General features: G+C 40.0%; 1 protein-coding gene across 2 annotated transcripts in view; it reads right to left on the reverse strand.

The window, feature by feature from the left end:
• The window catches only part of actr8 (actin related protein 8), a 44604-nt gene that overhangs the window by 15089 nt on the left and 3454 nt on the right, over positions 1 to 26061 (reverse strand). For both annotated transcript variants that reach the window (XM_051670161.1, XM_051670160.1), the window contains exons 5-10: positions 25329 to 25502; positions 20255 to 20348; positions 19669 to 19801; positions 15436 to 15589; positions 6038 to 6133; positions 5822 to 5962 (exon numbers count right to left, since the gene is read on the reverse strand). In XM_051670161.1, the coding sequence (XP_051526121.1) occupies positions 5822 to 5962; positions 6038 to 6133; positions 15436 to 15589; positions 19669 to 19801; positions 20255 to 20348; positions 25329 to 25502 (792 nt within the window). The remainder of the gene's footprint in view (positions 1 to 5821; positions 5963 to 6037; positions 6134 to 15435; positions 15590 to 19668; positions 19802 to 20254; positions 20349 to 25328; positions 25503 to 26061) is intronic.

Here is a 26061-nt window from a genome sequence, read left to right on the forward strand (position 1 = left end):
TTTCACTCACCAGTTCAGCGTCCTTTCACTGCGTGTTTAGAGTAAAAGTTTGGTTTGCATTAATGTGTGTCCAAAGATAAGATCCATGTGTCATCTTTATATATATATATATATATATATATATATATATATATATATATATATATATTTATACACATATACATGCAGTGTGTGTGTATGTATCTATCTGTGTGCATGTGGAATTATGACATATGTATCGTGATACCACGTAATTCAATTTTACGTTCTAGTAATGATTTTAGAATGATTGTAAATGTATTTTGACTTGGTTCTAAATGTTGCACAGAAAAGATGTGCATCTTTTTTAAAGATACAGAACCGTGCTGGTCATGCGAGTAGTCTGCACGGCTTCATTATTACGATCTACTTGCCAAATAAATAAATATATGGACATGATATGTAGATTAGAGTTTAAAATAGAGCCATGTAATAATGTTTATTATCCTACTTTTTAAAATACTTATTTTAAACTAGTCCAAATTGATTTGATATGTATTTATTCTGAATATTGTCATTCATAGAAATTGAATTAATCTCTGCTTTGTATTATCTTTATCATGCACAGGTTTGAAGAATACCAGATTAACAAAAGCATCCCAAATGATCCACAGCAACCTTCAGTCTCACAGTTCATAGAAACCCATGTTGGGCAGTACAGTGCCAGTCATCCACCTCAGAAAGCTAGAACCAATTCAATCGTGTCTGACTTAGTTATTGATTGCAACCTACCTCTGTCTATTGTGGAAAACAAGAGTTTTCGTCACTTTCTCTCAGTGGTACACCCCAGTGTGTCACAAAACAGTGGCCTCAAAAGTAGAAAACCTTGCTGTGGAGCGATGCAACAAGCTAAAAACTGCATTAAGCAACACAAAAAAACATATGTCACAGTGGATATTTGGTCCAACAGAAAAATGAGGGGGTAACTTGGAGTAACTGTACACTTCGAGGCAACTGATGAGAGTATTAAGCTTAATTCTAATTTACTGGTCTGCATCCGTTTCAAAGGCCCACACACTGGTGAAAGAATCAGTGAGCAATTTGAGGCCATCTGTGATGATTTTAACATTAAAGATAAATTAGACTATATTATTAGTGATAATGCCACCAACATGAAGAAAGCCTTCACTGTGTGCTTCCCCACTGAACAAGAACAAGACACACATGATGAGGACCAACTTGATGATCCACAGCTCTGGAATGATCTAAGCCAAGAGGAGCAGCAATCCCTGGATGCTGCTGTGGCAAGAAAACGGCGTCTTCAGTGTTTCGCCCACACTCTTCAACTGGTGGTGGGGGATGGCTTGAAAGAATCATATGTCGTCGCGTTCTCTCTCAAAATTATAAAAAATCAGCTCATTGCTTCACACAAGCACAACATTCAAAGAAGTTTTTCAGTCTGAATTTGGGGATAGGAGCATTCCAGCTGCTGTTAACACTGAGACAGGTACAGGCAGTAATTGAGTGTGATCATCCAAAGGTCAGTTGTGTTCTGGAAAAGTCTGAACATAAGGAGCTGTTGTTCACAACAAGGGAGTGGAATCAGTTGAAGGAGTTGGTGGACATCCTGACGCCATTTGCAGAGGCAACAGATTTGACCCGGGGGAGAGGATGGTTACCATCAGCTCTGTTGTTCCCTCTGTTCTTGCTCTGAATCACTGAATTATATCAGGTCTGTTTCCTAAGCAACCTGGTCAGAATTCTGCAGGCATCCCTGACCAACAGATTTCATGGAATCTTCATCAGTGTGAAAATGGCAAGCACAAAAGATGGGACTACTGTGCCTTTTTCAGACCCAGTATACCTCAAAGCAGCTGTCTTGGATCCAAATTTTTCTTTGTAGTGGGTGGTGCACCATGTGCTTGTCAACCCAGAAGTCAAGGAAGTGGTTACACAAGGAGTGAAGGGTAAATAAATATTATCATGATTAATTATTTTTTCTCCCATGGCACACATTAAATGATTGAAACAATAATATATTTTTAGTTTAACTTACTGCATCATTAGCAACACTGTAATAGTTGCCTGTTGCGGTGTTCATCCTTTGCCAGAGTTGATCTTGCAAGATGCTGTTGAGGATGTAAGGGCTGCTTCATGGATTGAGCATGAAGAGCAAGAGGGTCAGCAGCCTGAACAGGAGGAGGGACTGTTTGTAGCATATTGTAAGAGACCAAGGAAGTCCATTGGGACCACTCCAGCACAAGAGCTAAGTCACTACCTTGACATTTCTGAAGGACAGAACGCTCTCTTGTTTTGGGCTATAAACATGAAAACACTTCCTGCACTATTTCGAGTGGCCATCAGGGTCTTGGCAGCCATGGAGGCATCATTTTGTTGGGCCTCATGTATTCAGATAGAAGGCAAAGGCAGAGGCAGGACTAACACAGTCATAAAACATAAAACTCAGGCCCACATACCAAGTCATAAATCTTACTGATAAAAACTGCGCCAAAATCAAACAAAGGGAGTCCAAAACAGACTACAAATCCCATGAAGCCTTGCTCACTAAAGGATAGAACTCTCAACTTCTATTGGATGAGGCACACGACAGAACGCACCTCAACCATGACATCATCAGGAGTAGAAATACCTCTGAAATGCTTCCGGGATTTGCTTCCAGCAACTTTGCTCGCCGTGTGTAGACGCAGCTCATCGCTGCTATCAGGTGTAGCCTCGTGGCACAAGGAAGTAACGTCCGACTTGAAACTGTGGCCATACAATCTCCATCTCGCTGGACGAGTTGAGATTACTCTGTGTTCAACCGAACACTCTAACGGATCCGAAGGAGACCGCCGAGCAATCCGCATCTTCATCCGTTTGCCTGCAGAAGTGAAGAGAGAAAAGATTTCTCTTCCATCTTCAATCAAGTTGACATCGCTGATTTCTCCGCCAGCCCGCCGAGAATCAGCAGCCGTACCGCCCGCCGACAGAGCGAGGAAACGGCCTCCCGTCATCACCCGAGCCTCGAGGATCCGAGCCGGAGTAAATGGACGGATGAACACACATTCTACCTGTGTCCTCATGCAATTCAAGTAAGAGGTTTACGTCTGGGCAGAGATAGAATATTATAGTGTGTTATTCTTGTGTATCAACATTATTGCTTGTACAGTTTACGGACCGCTGTGTCCACTCATTGCGATTAATACTCGAGGTATTAATTATCACGTATGAGATTTGCTGTGTTGCAGTCCAACCACATTGGACTGTTGTGCATTTCCGCCATCGCGGGTGAGACAGGCACACTGAGTTTATCCATTAAAGAATCAAAGACCGCGGGACGGTTTACGAGTCTCTGAGTGATAAACTAAAAGCTGCTTTCTCTCCCACGATCGCAGAATCGGCTTTGGGGCTGTCACTTTATTCTCTCTCTCTCTCGTACTAAACACACACATGCGCACATGCGACCCCTCACAAACATTCTCGCACATATTTTTGGCTAGTAGATAGCTTCGTGATAAAGCTCAACTTCGTCCCTAAGCTATCGTATAAGTGGATACACGCAGTAAACCGGTAGATGCAATTGACTGTTTCTCTCCGCCCACATTCGCGGCCATATTCTCTGGCCAGAAGTCTCACGTGACATACTCTCCACGAGAGTCACGTCCGCCATTTTGTGCGCATCCCCCCTTACACACACACACGCTCTCACACACACACCCTCATGTGTTATAGGATTATTTTGATTTCCATATCTAATCATGTCACTGTTTAGTTTGTAGTTTTAAGTCGGAAGTTTACTGACTGCATTGTATTAATTATTAATTGATATTACTGCATAAATAATCTTTGTTATATTTCAAAGAAAAGTGTTTTGGTTTGTTTTGCATATACCTGTGTCACATGCTGATGGGATGTCAGTGCTCGGATTCAAGCCTTCATTCATTGTTTTTTTTTTTTTTTTTTTTCGAAAATCGATATGCTTCGGATGCCGATTTTCCTAAGAAAACAATCTAATATTGAGATTGTTATACTATCTGGTTATTAGTCCCTGATTCCAGGGTGGTGCCCCAGCAATATTAATCCTTATTAATATTCTATTGATTTTTGATAATTGATAATTATCTTTGATGATTGTTGAATTTGAAGGATCAATAAGCTAGTGTTAATTTTAATTAATGTTTCATCAATGTTAATGATTAGTGATTATCTTTGATAATTGTTGATTTAAAGGATTAAAAAAAGCTAACATTGATTCTCATCAATGTTCTATTGATTTTAATAATAAATAATTATCTTTGATAATTATTAATTATTGCTAATAACCAAACCCGCTCCTAAACGTAGCGCACTACATTTACTGGAGCCCCATACGCCACAAATGACTGACAGACTTTTGGCCAATTTGATCTTTTGCAAGTGCAATGCATCATAAGGCCCAAAGAGAAGAACAGTTACCCACAATAACTCAAACATTCACTCAGTGACTCACATTTACACTCTCTTTCCCTCTCTCAAATCTAAAGTATGGTACGTAGCAGCAGCAGTTCTATATGACTGTCTATCTGGGTTATTCTGTATCCATGTTTCTGCCTTCTCTTGCACACACACACACACAAACATATATGTAAACACATACACACAGACACACACTCGTAAAGTGTGGTAACGGTTGTTTTGTTCTGCAACTATATTTCCTCTCGCATGTTTTTCTTAATCCATTTTCTTGAGGTACCAATAACATAATTGTTCTAGGGGTTAGATATAAAAACACCCACTGACACATTCTCTCTCACACACATGCAAAGTGTGTAGCAGTTGTGCTATTTTTATAGAAATATTTTGTCTTTTTTTTTTTTTTTAACTCTAACCAATAAAAAAAAGTTTTTTTCACTCCTTTTCCTTAAGTTTGTCACACTTGAAACTTTCAAGCACATCCTAAGGAAAACAAATTGAACTGAGATAGATGGGTGCGCTTAGCGAAAAATAGTCTATACTGCATCTCAAATGAAGTTAAACTGTGAAGTGATGAACATTTTAAAAGCTTTCTGGATAAAATTTTTTATAAATTTACTATAGTAATTAATAGTCTGACACTAATGACTTGTTTAAGACTTGAAGCTAAAAGTTGAGGACTTGTAAATTGACTTGGATTTGCCTGCCTTGACTTGGGACTTAAATGCAATGACTTGAGACTTACTTGTGACTTGGAAAACAATGACTTGGTCCCACCTCTGATATATACACACACACATACACTGGCAGCCAAAAGTTTGGAATAATGTATAGATTTTGCTCTTATGTAAAGAAATTGGTACTTTTATTCACCAAAGTGGCATTCAACTGATCACAAGTCAGGACATTAATAACGTTAAACTATTTCAAAGAGTTCTCAGCAAAAAATCCTCCATGTGCAGCAATGACAGTTTTGCAGATCCTTGGCATTCTAGCTGTCAGTTTGTCCAGATACTCAGTGACATTTCACCCCATGCTTCCTGCAGCACTTGCCATAGATGTGGCTGTCTTTTCGGGAACTTCTCATGCACCTTACAGTCTAGCTGATCCCACAAAATCTCAATGGGTTAAGATCCATCACACTCTTTTCCAATTATCTGTTGACAAATGTCTGTTTCTTTGCCCATTCTAACCTTTTCTTTTTCAACAGTGGAAATGGGACAGGTCTAGATTTGATAAAAAATGACTTTTTTTCAAATAGTGATGGTGCTGTTTTTTACATCAGTAATGTCCTGACTATACTTTGCGATCAGCTGAATGCCAGCTAAATCTGTACATTATTCCAAACTTTTGGCTGCCAGTGTGTAATATATATATATATATAAAATAAGAGGGAGAGATTGTGTAGTGCCTGGTCTTGTTTGCTTTGGGTGGTCAACAGGAAGTGCTCATCATGTGGATCTTCAGCGTCTCCTTGAGAACGGTGCTGTAGTGATGTCATCTTCTGCCCCACAATTCCAAACGCAGCAGGGTAAAATAATGCCATGGGAGCCTTTCAAATTTTAGAGTAATGATTAAACGCGTGAAACAAGCACTAATGACACAAAACTATCTGATGTATGTGTACCTGCAGTTTCTCATCTCCTAACCGTAACTGATACAGCAGTACAGGGCAATCAGGGAAACGTGTGCGAAACTCATGATCCTGTAGCCCAGAAATATCCTGCACAAATCAATAATGCTTTAGGTTACACTGCACATTAGAAAATAATATGCTAGTAATATCACAGCAATTACATCATTCATTTCATAACACAGTAGGGCTGCAAAATAATGGTGAAAATGATAATCATGATTATTCTGTCATTTGAAAACTTATTACAAGGCTGCACAATTTAAAAAAAGTATTTTTTTTATTTTTTTTTATTTTTTTATTTTTTACTGTTGCCACTGCTTAGATATTGATTATAAAAGAACAAAACAGTAGCTCGCATGTTGAACAAATTGTTAGAACTTCAAACTAGCAAATGATTCCTTCTGACTAAAATTAAGTCACGTTTGCCCATTCTTTACTGCTAATAGCAACAGTTACTCTGTAGGGTGTTTATCCTGGCATCATCTTTTAAGATCCAATCTTTAAAATATTATTATTAACATTACATTCCCATACCCTATAGTAATATACAGTATAATAGTAATACGTTTCTGTAATAATTGGACTGAAAAATTGCTACAGTCTCAAGCGTTTATTTTGAAGGAAGAGAGTGTGTGTTGTTTTTGTGTGTTACCAGCAGTGATGACAATGACATTGTGCTCCTCTATCCATACATGGTGAAATGCTCCTATCTCCTCCTTGCTCCACACAACCCCGGTGCCATGGGGTTACTGTAGATTTGTTTACACAATTGTATTGGCCAATCATATTTGGAATTATACAAATGTGCAACTGAAGTAAATTTGGAGTGCTTTCTATATAACCCCAATTCAGAAAAAGTTGGGACAGTATGAAAAATGCTAATAAAAACAAAAAGGAGTGATTTGTAAATTATATTCACCCTTTGCTATATTGAAAGCACCACAACAATTATATGTTGTTTTACCTTGTGAATTTATTTATTTTTCTAATGTACAGTAATTTCAAATCAGATGATTTCAACACACTCCAAAAAAGTTGAGATAGGGACAATTTAAGATTAATAACAATTTGACGAGTTGAAATAACAAGGTGATGTGAAACAGGAGATGTTAAAAAGGTGAGGCAATTGTGTCATAGTACTGTATACTGTATAAGGAGCCTTCAAAAACAGCCTAGTCCTTCAAGAGCAAGCATCATTCGAAACTTGTCAATTTTCCAACAGATGCTTCAGCAAATAATCCAGCACATTAAGAACAATGTTTCCCAAAGACAAATTGGAAGAATTTTGGGTAATTCACCCTCTACAGTGCACAATATAAACTCTGCAAAAAAAAGAAACTTCCCTTTTTCAGGACACTATATTTTAAAGATAATTTTGTAAAAATCCAAATAACTTTACAGATCTTTATTGTAAAGGGTTTAAACAAGGTTTTCCATGCTTGTTCAGTAAATCATAAACAATTAATGAACATGCACCTGTGGAATGATCGTTAAGACACTAACAGCTTACAGACGGTAGGCAATTAACGTCACAGTTATAAAAACTTAGGACACTAAAGAGACCTTTCTACTGACTCTGAAAAACACCAAAAGAAAGATGCCCAGGGTCCCCTGAACGTGCCTTAGGCATGCTGCATGGTGGCATGAGGACTGCAGATGTGGCCAGGGCAATAAATTGCAATGTACATACTGTGAGACGCCTAAGACAGCGCTACAGGAAGACAGAAAGGACAGCTGATCTTCCTCGCAGTGGCAGACCACATGTAACAACACCTGCACAGGATCGGTATGTCCGAATGTCACACCTGCGGGACAGGTACAAGATGGTCAGACTGTCTGCAAAAGGCTGAGAGAGGCTGGACTGAGGGCTTGTAGGCCTGTTGTAATGCACGTCCTTACCAGACATCACCGGCAACAACGTCGCCTATGGGCACAAACCCAGCTTCGCTGGACCAGACAGGACTGGCAAAAAGTGCTCTTCACTGATGAGTCGCAGTTTTGTCTCACCAGGGGTGATGGTCGGACTCGCGTTTATCGTTGAAGGGATGAGCATTACACCGAGGCCTGTACTCTGGAGCGGGATCGATTTGGAGGTGGAGGGTCCATCATGGTCTGGGGTGGTGCATCACAGCATCATCGTACAACTTGTTGTCATTGCAGGCAATCTTAATGCTGTGCATTACAGGGAAGACATCCTCCTCCCTCATGTGGTACCCTTCCTGCAGGCTCATCCTGATGTTGGGTCTCATGTATTCAGATAGAAGACAAAGGCAGGCCTAACACAGTCGTAAAACCTGACTGAGGCCCACACACAGTCATAAATCTTAAAACCACGCCAAAATCAAACAAAGGGAGTCCAAAACAGACTACAAATCCCATGAAGCCTTGCTCACTAAAGGATCGAACTCTCAACTCCTATTGGATGAGGCACACAACAGAACGGCCCTCAACCATGACGTCATCAGGAGTAGAAATACCTCTGAGATCCTTCCGGGCATTGCTTCCAGCAACTTTGTTCGCCGTGTGTAGACGCAGCTCATCGCTGCTCTCAGGTGTAGCCTTGTGGCACAAGGAAGTAACATCCGACTTGAAACTGTGGCCATACAATCTCCATCTCGCTGGACGAGTTGAGATTACTCTGTGTTCCACTGAACCGCATCTTCATCCGTTTGCCTGCAGAAGTGAAGAGAGAAAAGATTTCTCTTCCCACTTCAATCAAGTCGACGTCGCTGATTTCTCTGCCAGCCCGCCGAAAATCAGCAGCCGTACCGCCCGCCGACAGAGCGAGGAAACGGCCTCCCGTCATCACCTGAGCCTTGAGGAACCGAGTCGGAGTTAAAGGACGGATGAACACACATTCTACCTGCGTCCTCATGCGATTCAAGTAAGAGGTTTACGTCTGGGCAGAAATAGAATATTATAGTGTTTTGTTCTTGTGTATCAAGGTTATTGTTTGTACAGTTTACTGACCGCCGAGTCCGCTCATTGCTGCTAATAATACTCAAGGTATTACTGTAATGTACTGTTATCACGAATGATATCTGCTGTGTTGTAGTCCAACCACATTGGACTGTTGTGTATTTCCGCCATCGCGGGTGAGACCGGCATAGAGTTTATCCATTAAAGAATCAAAGACCGCGAGATGTTTTACGAGCCGTCCACCACGCCTCTGAGTGATAAACTAACAGCTGCTTTCTCTCCCACGATCGCGAAACCGGCTTTGGTGCCGCCACTTTATTCTCTCTCTCTCTCTCGTACTAACCACACACACACACGCGACCCCTCACAAATATTCTCGCACACACTTTTGGGTAGTAGATAACTTCGTGATAAAGCTCAGCTTTGTCCCTAAGTTATCATACAAGCGGAGACACGCGGTAAATGGGCAGACGCCATTAACCGGCTTCTCTCCGCCCACATTCGCGGCCATATTCTCTGTGTACTCTCCATGAGAGTCATGTCTGCCATTTTGTGCGCATCACTCCTTACACACACACCTTCCTCTCATGTGTTATAGGATTATTTTGGTTACCATATCTAATCATGTCACTGTTTAGTTTGTAGTTGTAAGTCGGAAGTTTATTGACTGCATTGTAGTGATTATTAATTGATATTACTGCATAAATAAACTTTGTTATATTTCAAAGAGAAGTGTTTTGGTTTGTTTTGCATACACCTGTGTCAAATGCTCGCAGGGGATGTCAGTGCTCGGATTCAAGCCTTCATTGTTTCCTTCTGAATGTTGATTTTCTTAAGAGAACAAATATTGAGACTGTTATACTGTCTGGTTATTAGTCCCTGATTCCAGGGTGGTGCCCCGGCGATATTAATCCTTATTAATATTCTATTGGTTTTGATAATTATCTCTGATGATTGTTGAATTTGAAGGATCAATAAGCTAGTGTTAATTCTAATCAATGTTCCATTGATTTTAATAATTAATGATTGTCTGATAATAATTGATATTCTATTGAATTTGATGGTTATCTTTGTTGATGTGAAGGACTAAAAGAGCTAACATTGATTCAAATCAATGTTCTATTGATTTTAATAATTGATAATTATCTTTGATAATTATTAATTATTGCTAATAACCAAACCCGCTCCTGAACGTAGCGCACTACATTTACTGGAGCCCCGTATGAGGTTTTAATGAGTTAGATTCTATTATTTAATTTAAATATTAATAACTAAAGAAATAATTATTAATTATTTCTGATAGTAACTGATCTAAACAACCATTAGAACCCACATCATAACTGGTGCCCCGTGTGAGGCATCCTACGTGCCAGTTTGTCACAGTGTGTATGCATAAGAATCCAAAGTAATAACTTGAATCATTACTTCAAAGTTTGGTTCTGTTTGACAATTGACTTCTCTCACGACTTGCCAAGCATAAGCCAGTGTGGTGTGAAAGTGCTCTTAAGAGTGAATTAGGGGTTGGCAAGTTTACGATAGTCTGCTCAAAGCCTGCTGTTGTTGTTATTTAACTCTAACACTTTCATCTAGATGTTACAGAGAGGTGCCATGTCACCTCATTGACATCCACCAAAGAGAAAATGCTGTGAAATTTACACAATACATAACAGTAGCCCGTAAGCCACAGTTTGAAGCCTCTCACCTGTGTGTTCATGTCAGCATTATTGCAACTGTAACACAACAAGCTATCAGAGCCTCTGTGTCTTAAGAATTTTTACTGCCCCAGTAAAATGAGTCGCCAATCGCCCCGCGTGACTGCAGCTGAATCTCCACAGAGGTCAGTCGACCCAGCACTGCAAGATGTGGTCGCTGCTGTCCTCCGTCTCTCCGTAGAGGAGAGAGATAACTTTAACGGCTACAATATTAGTCGTTGTGATGAAACATTGCAGGAACTAGTTGATTTTGTCAACAATCCGGTCGGGAAGCCAAAGAGCACAATCCCGGACCTAGTGGGCCAAATGTTCTTTCTTCATCACCGCAGAACCCAACTGCAAACCGCAGAGCACCAGGCCCAGCTCGCCCAGCTGCAGAGCAGCTACCAAGCGGTGCAGAGGGAGAATCTCAGCCTGCACCAAGAAGTTAGGTGCACCCAAGCTGAGAAAGTCCAGGCACAGGAAGATAATGCCCGGATAAAGGAGGAAAACGAAACCCTGCGCAGGCAGCTTCAAGCTGCCCAGCTAAAAGTCAGATCAGGTAAGTGCAGTTGAAATGCACAGCACAACATCTGACATAAAAGAGAACCCCCTCTTTAGCACTACGCGTAGAAATGTGCCCCTGAGAAACCCAGGGACACACGCTAGGAGCCGAGCTGCCCCTAGTGGTACAGTCCCTGACTTCGTCCTCCAAGACACCTTTCAAGTTCCTCCAGTGGCCCGCTGGTTGGATGCAGGTGCCCCTCCTTACAGTTGCCCCCCTCAGTCAGTTTTCAGTCACGCCACCTTGCGTTTCAAACCAACTGATTCCACACCACGGAGGGGGGAAGTTACTTCCAAGCCCAAAGTGGTGTAAGCGGCTCGAAGATCCCATTAGCCAGGGAGCTGTATGCAACCGGGGTCCACCCCCATGCATCGACTGGACTCATTCTCCACCACGAAGGGGAGAAAGTCGTCCTCATCGCTATAGCGATCCGAGTGACTATGGTGTTTCGGATGACTCGGACGACCCGTGGTCATACCGACACCAAGGCTTGCACATCCGACAAATCGAGTCCCTCACAGGGGACATAGAACGCTTTGACCCGAGTAATCAAGATTCAAACATCGACAATTATCTCAGAGAAATCGAAAACTGTCTGGTTGACTTGCCTTATGCTTCGTCGCATGAAAAACTCAAGCTCATATGGAAGACCACGGTAAGGAGTGTCCATGTGTTCATGGAAACGCTACCGACTGATACCTGAAACCGCTACTCAGCTCTGTGTAAAGCCCTACGCGAGGAGTATTCGCTGTACATCGACGAAGCCTCCGCTACCATAGCTGCTTTCACCATCACCCAGAAGAGGCATGAGCCTCTGCGTGAGTATTACAGACGCCTGAGAACCGCGTACTTCCAAGGAAGTAACACACCAGGTCTGGAGGAGGAACGGGCTTTCAAGTCTCTCTTCCTTCACAACCTCCACGAGTGCGTGCAATATGACGTCACAATGCACTGCAGAACGGGCAACCCCACCATGCAGGAAATCAGAAGGTATGTGCAACTAGCATGGGAGATACGCGTAGGCAACAAAACCAGGGGGGTGGTGACCAGACACACCCCCAGGGTCACGGCAGGCCAAAACAAAAAAAGTTTCGCTGGCTGAAAGGAAAAGCACGGTTCCAACGAAAACCCAAACAAGAAGGTGAGTGGGTAGACAAGATTTAAAACCCCCTGAGAGAACGAGATTTGAGAAAGGAAATGGAGGATAAGGAGATGCTTGACTGAGTTAGTAATGAAGCTTGACGTGCTCTGTTGTTCACCAGGTCCGCCAAACTCCTCAAAAGGAACACGGCGCTGAAACCCCGTCAGTATGACTAGACGATGTACCCCCTCCCGTTAATGCCAAAGTTTACTCTGTAGGTTGGGGAAAGGGGAAAATGGTCCAAGTTGCTCCCCAAAATAGTCACTCCTAACATGCCACGCCCTCCTTTTCTGACCTTCTTGGGCGATCTGTTACGGAAGGGCAACGCCTGACACATGGGTGCATCAGCTCCCATGCACTACTCGACACTGGTTCCGAAATAAGTCTAATGGGTTCCAACACCTTCGCAGAGGTGGCTAGAGCAAAGCTCTCCCTTGGCAAACTGTTACAGACAGAACTGCAGCATAAGCATCACAACCTACAAGCAAGATCGTCTTCTATCACAAAACGGGTGTGGATCGACATTACCTTTCAAGGGATGACGCTAGTACACCCTGTTTACATGTGTCCCATTAATACGGAACCACTGTTAATTGGCCAGGACTTACTGAACCGATTGGCCCCGCTCATTGACTGCCGTCGTGGACACATGTGGGCTCAGGTTGACATACCGAGACCACTTGGTCCAGAAAACAGTTCGCCAGCTTCAGATGGACAAGTTGACATCGTCCAAAAATCCAGCAGAGACGACGACTCCAAGAACAATTACAGGGCCTGGGTAAAACCCTTCAGGGTACTTTAGTCACTGTAAATTTGCACTCTGCTCTTATCAATAACACTTTGCATGCTTTAGGGACTTTGACAGAGAACACAACTTATGTGCGTATCGTTAGAGATCTAATGCAGGATCTCATCAGGGAAATTAGCTCCTCAGTCAACAGTCTGAGTGGTGGAAGGATTCCAGCTTACTTGGTCTCCCTAGACCTTGTCGAACAAATCCTTAGATCTGCTACCATCTCCATTGTGCAACCTTGATATGACCCTCCAGCATGACAATGTCACCAACCATACTGCTCATTCTGTGCGCGATTTCCTGCAAGACAGGAATGTCAGTGTTCTGCCATTGCCAGCGAAGAGCCCGGATCTCAATCCCATTGAGCACATCTGGGACCTGTTGGATCGGAGGGTGAGGGCTAGGGCCATTCCCCCCAGAAATGTCCAGGAACTTGCAAAACACAGCTGTTGTGTTCTCCGGGCCAAAGAGGAAAAGGACCAGTGGGCCAGTGGTGTGTCAGTGCCCATGGCAAGGGTAACTCACACATCTGTGAGGGCACCATTAATGCAGACAGATATGTAAAAATTATGGAGCAGCATATACTGCCATCCAGCACCGTCTTTTCCAGGGACATCCCGGAATTTTCAGCAGGACAACTTCAAAGCACATACTGGCCGAATAAGCAGAGAGTGCGGGTGCTAGATTGGCCTGCCTGCAGTCCTGACCATCTCCAATTGAGAATGTGTGGCGCATTATTAAACGCATTAGATGGCAATGAAAACCCCATTCAATTGTGCAACTAAAGACCTACATAAATGGATGAATGGGGAAAATTCCACTTTCTAAACTTAAACTTGTGTCTTCAGTGCCCAAATGCTTTGTAACAGTTTCAAGCCTGTTACTAGGCTATGTTTTATAATGTAATTTTCTTCCTTAAAAAGAACACAGCTATAGCTTAATATGTGTTATTAGAAGAAATGTTTCACAGCCGTAAACACTCGACTGTCCCAACTTTTTTGGAACGTGTTGCAATCATCCGATTTAAAATTAATGTACATTTAAAAAACAAATGAAATTTACAGGGTAAAACATCATATAATGTGTAGTTGTAGAGCTTTCAATAGAGCAAAGGTTGATTATAATTTACTGGCTGATAATTTCTGTTTGCTAGCTCACTAATATCGCAGATGGTTATGTTTAATTAATCGTGAGAGGCAGAAATCGTGATCATGATTGAAATTCGATTAATTGTGCAGCCCTATAACACAGTAAATGCTTTTTATTTAGAAGTTGACACAAACCACAAGATCAGATTATTCATAACATGAAGTGATGAGCATGGCATCAGTGCAAAAACACATTCACATTATGAAACACTTAAGTTAAAATCTAGGAATACCGTGCTAATGTACTCATACTTGTTAAAATGCTCCAATACTAAAAATGGATACAACGCAACACACAACTGCATAGAGCTGCTGTTGTGTGAGAGGGCGCAAACACACAGACGCTCGAGTGTATGGAGCACACTTTCCTCTCTAGCAAATAACCTTGGGGAGATTGTTTATTTTAATTGATGTGAGTGGGTTCGTTCAAATATATGTTTCACTTAGTAATAAATGAAAATGTGCCAATGATTGCCCCTTAGTGACCTACATAAAAAAAAAAAGTTGACCCATTTTTGCTTATTACTTCATGGAACATAAACAGAACATGGGAAATGGCATATCATAACAGCAAGGCCTTTCGTGATTATTAAATCTTCTAATTACGGTATTTTGATCTAACAGTGGTTATTTGAGAAAATTATTATACACTTCAAATTCAATCACATTTTATCATTCAAAAGTTGGGATTTTAAGCAAATACAGTTTATAAAGGCCATGAACGGCGTGTTTGTGTATCTCATTCAAATGGTCTCAGACTTGCAACGCAGACCGTACTCAGAGCAGCTCCTGAGGAGCATGTGAAGATTACCCATTTCTGATGCACTGTGATGCACACACTGTCCACAAAGCGGAATGTAACTTTTTAAAATGCTGGGGTACCAGCCAGGAATTCTGTCATTTGTCACAAAATTGTCTGTAACTTGCAGTTTGATCACAGTTCATTATTGAATCATTAATGAATGGTAAATTAAGGAATGAGCGGTTTCCCCACAAAAGCAGCGTACTGAAGCATCACCTCCATTAACATCCATTCAAAAAGAACTGCTCCATTATATGTTTTGCTAATCTTGAAGGCTCCCCCTTGGTAGAGGGGTTCTGATGGCGTGAATTTGTGCTTTAGTGTGGTCACCTGATCCAAATGGCAAAATGACTCTTTGAGCTGTTGCAGCAGAACACAGTCGAGTCTGTTGTTGAGCTGACACTCTCTGTAGGGAAATCCAGCTCTCTGCATGAGCCAGAAGAAACATCGCGTCACATCAGAGCCTCCGTACGCAAGACACAACCTGCAGAAGACAAAAACACACGCAGTACAATAGATCACAGTGTTCTTCATGGTGATGCCGTTTATTGTGCTAGATGACAGTAGATTACACTCGTGAGTAGAACTGCAACAATTAAGCGAGAAAATCGATAATAATCAATAATGAAAATCATTGACAACAAATTTCTTTTTGAGAATCTGCACTGCGTTTACAGATGATTGTACTATATTAAACTGCATTTAATGCTGAATATAATGTATAATAATTAGTGCTGTCAGCGTTAACGCATTAATGCATGCAGTTAATTTAATATGTATAACACGTAAATTTTTCTTAATCACGATTAAAGCATGCACCGATTTGACATTAGATTCTGACATTTTATTCAGCTCCGTGTGAGTTCTGAACACTTGTTGGAAAGCAGAACCCTTGTGATGTGTCCAGCGGAGACATCACACCCATATATACGCTACAAACAAACATACAACAGTGCGTCCGTGCCGGAGAAGTTCCAGCACTAAAAGCAGAACAAGATGCGCTTTTCATATGGAGTTCAACACAATGCTGACCTGAAACAAATCATATTCAAAGTGAAAAGACAGCCTGGTGATGGTAAATATTGTGGGGGCTGAGGGTTTAAGAGATTTAATGTGCATCGCAATGAATAGTAGTTCTTTTAATCAGTCAACATCCTACTTAGACTTTGGTAAATGTTTAATGTTACTTGGTGCTATTTTAGTGAATTTCTGTCTTTGTACTGTGGAGTTTGGAAAATGTTAATAAAGCATTATCTTCTTCTTCTGAGCCAAAATTTAAACTGTAACTCCTAGAGCTTTAAAGCTACAACCACCAAACTCGGGTCAGACCTTCAGACTGTTCTGACTCAGGTTGTTATCTCTTTTCTAACTGATCGGACCGCCGGTATTTCCGTATCGGACTTCCGAACTGGACTGATTTTAAATTGACTCCCATTCAAGGTGTGAAAACTTTTCCCTATAATAACTCCTTTAGAGGATTAAAGATCAGAATGTCCTACAGACCTGAGAGTTGGCTTGTTTGAATTGGGTGAACAATCAGTCTTCAAGTATCATCATGGAAACTTCTTAGCCACTCCCTAGCAACCATTTATAGCACCCTAGCAACCAAACCCCACTGACTTCCATTTAAAATCGCTTAGATGGTATCGCAGGATCAAAATGTCGTAGAGACTTCATTGTTGGCTTGTATGACTCAGAACAGCAAGCAGCCTTCTTGGTTTCACAGTGGCAACTACCTAGCAACCACATAGGCTTACCCTAGCAACCAAGTAACAAATCAAATATCTCTGCACCAGAACATCGTAGAGACTTCTGGGTTGACTTATTTCACTCAGGATGGCAAGGAGCCATGTTAAGTATCACCCTGGTGACTGCCTAGCAACCAGATGGGGTTACCCTAGCAACCAAGTAACAAATCACATATATCTGCACCAGAACATCGTAGAGACTTCCGGGTTGACTTGTTTCACTCAGGATGGCAAGGAGCCTTGAATAGTATCACCCTGGTGACTGATTAGCAACCAGATGGGGTTACCCTAGCAATCAAGTAACAAATCACATATCTCTGCCCCAGAAAATCGTACAGACTTCTGGGTTGACTTATTTCACTAAGGATAGCAAGGAGCCTTGATAAGTATCACCCTGGTAACTGCTTAGCAACCAGATGGGGTTACCCTAGCAACCAAGTAACAAATCACATATCTCTGCATCAGAACATTGTAGAGACTTCTGGTTTTGTTCATTTGACTCAGGGTAGCAAGGAGCCTTTTGAGTATCACCTTGGCAACGGCCTAGCAACCAAATAGGGTTACCCCAGCAACCAATTTGCCATTCAGAAAAACAAGCAAGGGGTAGGGATGCATAGGACTTCTTGCAGCTGGCTGTCTATCTGTATGATGTTCCTTCTGTCTGTCTGACTGTAAGACCTTCAAACTTCCAACTCTTTAAACTGTTTTAAACTTTCAGACAAGGCTTTGTCAAGCCAACATAAAGTTTGTCTTCAAACTTTACTATCTAGTTGTTACATATTGTTTTGTTCTATTGTGTTGTACTTCCAAAGAAGGAAATAAATGCATTTTGACAGGAAATAAGTAGAGTCAAATTTCAGCACTTTTAAAATCTGAGATTAATCGCGATTAACTATGAAAAATCATGCAATTAATCGTGATAAAAAAATAATTATCTACTGACAGCACTAATAATAATGCTAAGGGTCTTGATATTTCATAGTCCTGATAATGCCAAATATAATGTCTGATTTCACCAGTAAATTTATACTGTGGGAAACATTATTTTACTTGATAAGCATACACTATCATAAAAAAATAAATAAAATAGTTTAGAAACATGTAATCAGTGACAGTACTATTTTAAAACATACATTTATTTAAAATACTTAAAATGTAATCAGAGACTTTGTACAAGCATATGTATCTAACATAATTATGTATTTTCAGTTGAGCAGAATTATTAATATAAGTCCCACACCATCCCTGATTAAACATTTTACTCTTTAATGAACAGTAATTTTTGTTAAGTTTTGCAAGGAAAGGAACTGTTTTGCATATGTCCTAAAAGTAATAATTATAAAAAATAAAAATAAATTCTAGTTTAACTTTTCATGATTCAGGCTTTGTTTGAAGTTTTGTGGGAGTATCGAATCGTGAAGTCAGTACCGTAAATCAAATAAAATCCTTACATCCTTTATCACATATGTTTTTTTTTAAATCATATTTAAATCAAATACAGGAAATACAATTTTGCCTTTTTATCCAAAAAATTTATTTATCGAAGAAATAAACTAAGATTCATCGATTATCAAAATAGTTAGTTTCAGCCCTATTTGTAAGAGACCATGAGCCCCATTACACTGCTCACAATGACCACTTATTCACTTTAAAGCATTTTATATTTCCTGTGTTTAGAAAGTCTTTTTAGTTAAGAGTTCATCAAATTCCACTTTTAACTTTGGCACAAAAGGAGTTATTATCAAGAAGTCAAAGCTGTTCTTTTCCATACAATGTATATTGACTCTGGGCTATCAACTTCAGATGCAAGCTTGCTTGGTTTATTAAAAAAATTAATAAAAGAATTTGGTCTGAATTTTAACCTGGGTCCCCTTAAAAAGGATAATTCTCTCACTCTTCTGCTGTCTCAAACTTATCTGACTTTCTTCTGCAGAACATAAATAAGTGTTAAGGATGTATGATGTGTTTTTGTCCATACAATGCAAGTCAATAAAGTCCACCACTTTTAAGCTCTAAAAAGGACATAAAGGCAGCATAAAAGTAATCCATATGACTGAAGTGATTTTAATCTATGTCCTCTGAAGTAATACGATCATAGTGGGTGAGAAACAAAGCAAAAATTCAGTCCTTATTAACTGGAAATCCACCCAGCTCTCCTATGTACGTTCATGAGAGAAGCTTATTCACGCATCCTCGCGCTTGACATGTGCACTCTCATGTTCTCGTAAGAACTTCTGATTGTATTGTGTACTTCTCAGTTCTCGCGAGAACATGCGTGTCAAGCACCCAAAAGCATATCACTCCAGAGGACATGAATTAAACCACTTATGGATAACTAAGTTCTTATGCAATGTTTGTTTGTTGTTTCATTGGTCATGTCTTATCTCACTTATGACAGGACTACCACTGGAAAAAAAAAAAAAAAAAAAAAGTGCATTGTGCCTCTGGTTAAATGTATAATAAACTCTCTGCTAAGGCTTAAAATAAAAAGAACTAAAATTCTAAATGCACATTTGAACATTAAAACTGCATTCAAATTTTTCATATGTTTTATATACAACCAGGTATGTTCTTTGCAAAAATAAACAATATAACACATTGCTGTTGGGTTAATATTCATTGTGCCCTTGTGGATCACTTAAAATCTGGTGATCACTAATGTCTTACGTGATTTTCCCCTAACTAAAATTATATCTTTAAAATGTCAATATAATTAGAACTTTGGTAATATTAAAGTGAAAAATTCTAATTTAGTTTCGCAGCGCTGTTGTAAGCCCTATTGTATGCAGTGTCAATGCTATTGTGTTTATTTCACCTGGAGTTGCGGTGAGACACGCCATCTTCTACACAGCACACACTCGTTTTCTGGTCACCCACATCTACCACACATGCACTGCTCAGACCGCTGCCAAACGTCGCACACACCGACTCCTGATGCACGACAACCGCTACACAAAATAAAGGCATACATTCAAATGTGTGTAGTTTGGTGTTGAATGACAATTTGAAAAATTATCACCATGCTCATTTGACAAGCTGTTTCTCATTTCATTTAGTGAGAATGCTGTCAGCTTAGAAGACATCTAGTCAACTCTGTATGGCTTTATACAAGTGTGGTCAAGATCTACATGACAAAGTGTTTTACTTCTGTAATGTATTTCGGAGTGAAACTGGATATTCATAGACAAAATGTACAGCAGGACTTGATTTTATCCATGGAAAATTGATTGGATAGTGAAAAGTGGTTTCTATATGTCAGGTGGCTGAAAAAGAGGGCCTGATGACATCAGCCAAAAAAATCATTTTAGAGGCGGAGCAAGTTATTACATTTTGTTTACAATCAGACCATGAAACTAAAAAGTGTACATTTTAATATCATGTGACTAAGTGACATCTCATACCTGAGAAGCCCATTTTAACCAACAGCATGTTGACAACCTCCTTCACGTGCTGTCGGTTATAGATGTCCGGAATCAAGAGAATGCACCTGTAATACTAAAAAAAAAAAAAAAAAATTGTGGTCTTATTCTACACATCAATAAACTATACCAGGGGTCGGTCTCTCTCTCTCTCTCTCTCTCTCTATATATATATACAGTATATGATGTGTATATAACTAACTAATCATATGAACAACAAGTGCAATAATTAATTTAAGTTTCATGATCCTTGTATACAAAACAGTTCTTGTTACATTTCGACATGGCTGAGAGCAAAGACTTGCTGTTCAGTAAGTGAATCAGCTGTTTATTCAGCAGTTCTGACAGATTCACTGAGTTAATTCAGTGAAGGATTTGTCAAACTGGTTCAAACCAGTAACTCATGAGTTGGAGAGTCATTCAGAAAGATTTATTAAAAGTGGCTAACAAGAGTACTGTAATTTATTTGTGAATGAAAATGTAAATCTGTTGCTGAAATGTGTGTTTTTAGCATTAAATCATGGTACAAGCTATTCTTATGTAGCCACATTCATTCAGACTGCAAGGTCAAAACTGGGGTAAAATATAATTTCTTAAGCCGTGTTGGTGGAGATTCAGCAGCAGAGCAATGGTGATCAGCGGTGCAAGTAAGTCAAGAATGAACTTTTAATAACTAATATTGGGGTAAAGCAAATTTACTAAGTAAGTTCATTCACCGGAGGCCTTTATATTGCAAGTACAAACACAATTAGTTACAGGGAATTAAACAACAATATTGACAAGAAAGAGGAAAACAATCTCTGCTCCTGGCTGGATGCTATTAGCTTTAGTAAATCATCTAACACCAAAAATTAACGCAAAGAAAATGTTTGGATAATTGAATATAAATAACAAACCTGCGTAATAATAATAATTACTCAGTGGTGACTGAAAGAAACGTTTTTACCTCTTATATTTATCTTTGAACCTGTCCATATTGTCATTTCTGCCGTGAGTAGGGCTGTCACAATTATTAAATTTAGTTGAGGATTAATTGTCAAACAAATGATTATGATTATGACAATTAACTGTCTGTTTTATGGCTTCACGATTAATTGTCATACTTCTTAAGGTGTATGTAAGCTTCATACAGTACACCTTAATCCTTGTGTTGTGTTCGTTTTGTGCCAACGCATTTTGTGTTCCTGGTCAAAAATGACTGGCCCGGGGGGCCTGGGTAGCTCAGCGAGTAAAGAAGCTGACTACCACCCCTGGAGTCACGAGTTCGAATCCAGGGCATGCTGAGCCAGGTCTCCTAAGCAACCAAATTGGCCTGGTTGCTAGGAAAGGTAGGGTCACATGGGGTAACCTCCTCATGGTCACTATAATGTGGTTTGCTCTCGGTGGGGCGTGTGGTGAGTTGTGCGTGGATGCCAAGGAGAATAGCGTGAAGCCTCCACACGTGTTATGTCTCCACGGTAACGTGCTCAACAAGCCACATGATAAGATGTGCGGATTGACGGTCTCAGACACGGAGGCAACTGAGATTCGTCCTCTGCCCCCCGGATTGAGGCAAGTCACTAAGCCACCACGAGGACATAGAGCGAATTGGGAATTGGGCATTCCAAATTGGGGAGAAAAAGGTCAGAAAAATGACCGGCCCACTAAGAGTGTTTATAAATCTCTTATATTGCATATATTATCACAATATATTGCAATCAATCTTTTTAATCAACTTTTTTTTTTAGTAATTATGACAGGTTTTGAACTCCTTTTTTTGAACATTTAAAAAAAACAACAAAAAAAAACAATTTTAATTGATTGAGATAATACAGAGGCCAGTGGGGGGGAACTCCCTGTGGGGGAAAAAAAAAAAAGAATTCATTTTAATATATTTAATTTATGCATTTGCAATGCATACAGTTGATCCTACCAATTCTTAAATCATGTTTTTTAATTTGCTGACAAATAAGAACAGTTTTGTTCTTATTATTTGCAAATTTGTTATCTGAAAGTCACATGTGGTGCCTGTTTAGTTTTACTTTCACATCTGAAAGTGAAAGTTAAAGTGGAGATTTGGAGTAAAAAAAGGATTTCAGTATTGTTCTGTTTCTCAACAATTCCAATCATATTGCTTCTGAAGACATGGATTAAACCACTGGGGTCTTATGGATTACTTTTATGTTTCCTTTATGTCATTTTTGGCGCTACAAAGGTCTGATCACCATTCACTTCACCTACAGAGCCGAAATATTCTTCTAAAAATCAGTTTGTGTTTTGCTGAAGAAAGAAAGTCATATACATCCGGGATGGCATGAGGGTAAGTAAATTATGAGATAGTTCACCCACAAATGAAAATGATCCCTTTAAAGCAATCCGTTGTCTGTCAGACACCCCCCTATAAAGAATGGGCAACAGACTCCATTAAAATACTGTTTTTTAATCTGTCCACAACACCTCACAAATAAACCACTGGACTGTGCATAATAACGGGAACATTGTGTACAGCAGGTGATATAAAGTCTGATAATGACTTAAATTGAAATGTATTACTAAATGTGGTGAATTTGTACACAAGCATTAAGACGCAACTTCTAAAAGTTTACATGCTGATATTAACTACACGCAAATGCACCACACACTGTCAGCACGGTTACACATTACAAGAAGTTGCATCTTTTAATTTATTACTTTAAAAGCACCAAAGCTAAAAAATATTAAACTTACTAGTTTGTAGGAGTCACGTGACGCTATGCGACGGTTGATTGCTTAGAGGCAAGCTCCGCTCAAACTTTACAACAATTATCCTTTTAAACAATATTAACTGGTGAGAACTGTAATAGTTTTGTTTGAAAAATAAATAAATTGTCGGCCTGTGGGGACATTAAATAGCACTTATGTTCTCACACGTCAGACGCCTCGCAGGATCAAGATAGCAGAGGTCCAGGGATAGTGACAGCAGCAAGCTAACGTAGGTCAAGATATCTCGAACATTTATGAAGCACTAACGAAAATCTCGACCTACATGGACTGTCTTGCAGAAATACATCGAGTGATCACATATATGGAGGGTAAACTTTCAACCCTGATCACAAGAATGGATGATGTTGGAAACCACAATCACACGCACCTGGAAACGGATGAAACAACGGGAGAAGCATCAGCTGACGCCAATCTCCCACATCATGGAGGACCATATAAACTCTCACAGAACACTTACATGGTGAGCCACAATGAGAAGGCTCCTACTAATGTTTCTCTCCGTCTCTCATTTCAGAAATGGACTAAAAGCCACATGAGCCACAGATCAACGAACTCTTCCACTCCCCACGCTCACCCACGAGGACTCAAGCACAAACACAGCGGAACACGGGAACTCCACGCGCACCTCACGTCTTTGTTTCACCATCTACCACTTCACTTGTGAAATTCATTGTTTGCTTGTAATAAACACCCCTCCAGGCACCCTAAAAATCAGCTGTTGCCTGTGCCTCATTCTCAACCCCGCTACAATATATATACGTGTATACGTATGTGTATGTAAAAATCACCGGACATGAGCAATCTGGTAGCACTAGTGTCGCAGAAAATCTCATGAGCGTGCATGGACTGTCGGATTTCTGAGCGATGGACACCAGTTGGGACTGTTATGCGCGAGGTTGAAGCACATTTTTTTTTTCTGTTCTGTGGGTTGTTGGGGATTTTGTGGTTGCATCAATGTTGGATAGTGGTCTATATAAGTTAGCCTTGGGTACACAATTTTTCTTTGCATGTCAATATGTCGTGCTTTAATATAGGTCAAATTTTTCTCTCCACGTGGAATGTTAATGGGCTGGGGCACCCTATAAAAGAAGGAAGGTGGTATATCTTAAGAGTCAAAAGTGTGATACAGTGTTCCTTCAAGAAATTAACATTTCTCCACAAGAAGCTGAAAAACTTGGCAGGGCATGTGTTTTGTAGTTATGGTGAGTAAGAGCAGGGGAGTCATCACTTTAACAAGTAAGCATTTCAAGAATTTAGGAAAAGTCATTATTGCTTTGGCTGAAATACAGGGGCAAAAGCTTATTTTGGATATGCACCCAATGCTGATGATCAGAACTTTTTTTTTATAGATCTTGAGGGAAAGCAAGCAGCTGGGATCCTCCATGATATGGTTTTGGGTGGAGACTTTAATCTTTTAATGGATCCAGTCCTTGATCATAGTGATGCAAAGGTGTGTAGACCCTTTAGAGTATCGTTGACACTACAGAATGTGTAAAAATCTTGGTCTTACAGACATTTGGAGACTTCTGAATCCATCTGGGAGGGACCACCTTTTTTCATCAGTTCATAAGACTTTCTCTAGAATAGATTTTATATATATATATATATATATATATATATATATATATCTTAGTCACTTATTCCATCTGCCACTGACTGCTCAATTGGGAATATTTTAGTTTCAGATCACACTTTGGATGTTTGGAGATGTTGCCGCAGTTAATGAAGTTAATGTTTATGTAGAAACCAATTGGTCCTCAGTGTCCTCTGTGGGCGTGGCATGGGAGGCGCTTAAGGCAGTTCTTAGGGTGCGGATCATACAATATGCCTCATTCAAAAGCACAGGAATTCACAGAATTGGAAAAGAGTATTTAAAGTGCTGAAACAGAGCTGAAGTGCTGAATGTCATCCAATGGTCTTAGAGAGTTGACTCAGCTAAAATATAGGTACAATACTATTTTGTCACAGAAGATAGAGTTTTGGTTATTTAGGGCAAGACAGACATACTTTGAGTCGGGGGACAAAGCAGGGACATTTCTGGCCAGATACATAAAACAGAGAGTTTATTTCCAGAATGGTTCACCGAATTGGGCAGGGTGGCGGCATTTGAAAAGATGTCATATAAACAGCTTGGCAAATTGGACACGTATGGTAAGAAATGGGACAGGTATTTCGACTTCAACATCAATTATTCTGCAGGCCAGATTGGATTTCTTCACTGGCCATATCTGGCCAGCAGAGTGTGTGTTTTGACACCACTTAACTACACAGATGAACCAGCTGCAGGCACAGTAACAGCATGATTCACATGTACCTTCAGATCCTTCAGAGGGATTTCTAGAAGCCTGTGAATAGCGTGAGACCAGATGTTCTCCAGGTGGACCAGCACCGCAGTGAGAGATCCGCCCAGGCCACTGTGAATGTTCAGATGACCTCTGGAGATGGGCCAGTGGATGCTGTAGCAGTCTGTCGGGTTTACATATAATGCCTGATCACCACACACACAGGAGACAAAAAGAAGGATGAACTTTTAATGGGCCTTGTGTTAAAAGTTAAGCTCTTAAAATGGGTCAGTAATAAAGATAGATGATGATGAAAAGGATAAATCTTTTAAAAATGTAGTTTAAAAAAATGTGCCTTTAGTTGTTAGAAATGTAATCTTTGTTTTTGTTAACTTTGTTCCATATTTCCCTGAAATGAAGTCGCACCTGAATATAAGTCGCATCTGTTCAAAATTGCATTTATTACATTGAATCAAAGAGCCACAGTGGCTTCAACTTCCGTTTTCATTTCTGTTTTGCACCAAAGTGTTGATTTTGTTCTCTAAACAAATGGATTTGTTATATTCTGATTTTTCGCACAAAATACATTTGGAACTTAGTTGGTAACATGACTATAGAAGAGTTGTATTCAAGTCTCTGTCTATATGAACTGCATTTCTGTCATCAACCCTAACGCACTTTAGGGTTTCTGAGCTTTTATTTGACAAATACAAGTTACCGTTGTGAGTTTTGATAGTTATTTATAGTCATGTTTGAGACAGCATC

Source organism: Myxocyprinus asiaticus, chromosome 33 (assembly GCF_019703515.2).
Source record: "Myxocyprinus asiaticus isolate MX2 ecotype Aquarium Trade chromosome 33, UBuf_Myxa_2, whole genome shotgun sequence".
NCBI classification, from domain to species: Eukaryota; Metazoa; Chordata; class Actinopteri; order Cypriniformes; family Catostomidae; genus Myxocyprinus; species Myxocyprinus asiaticus.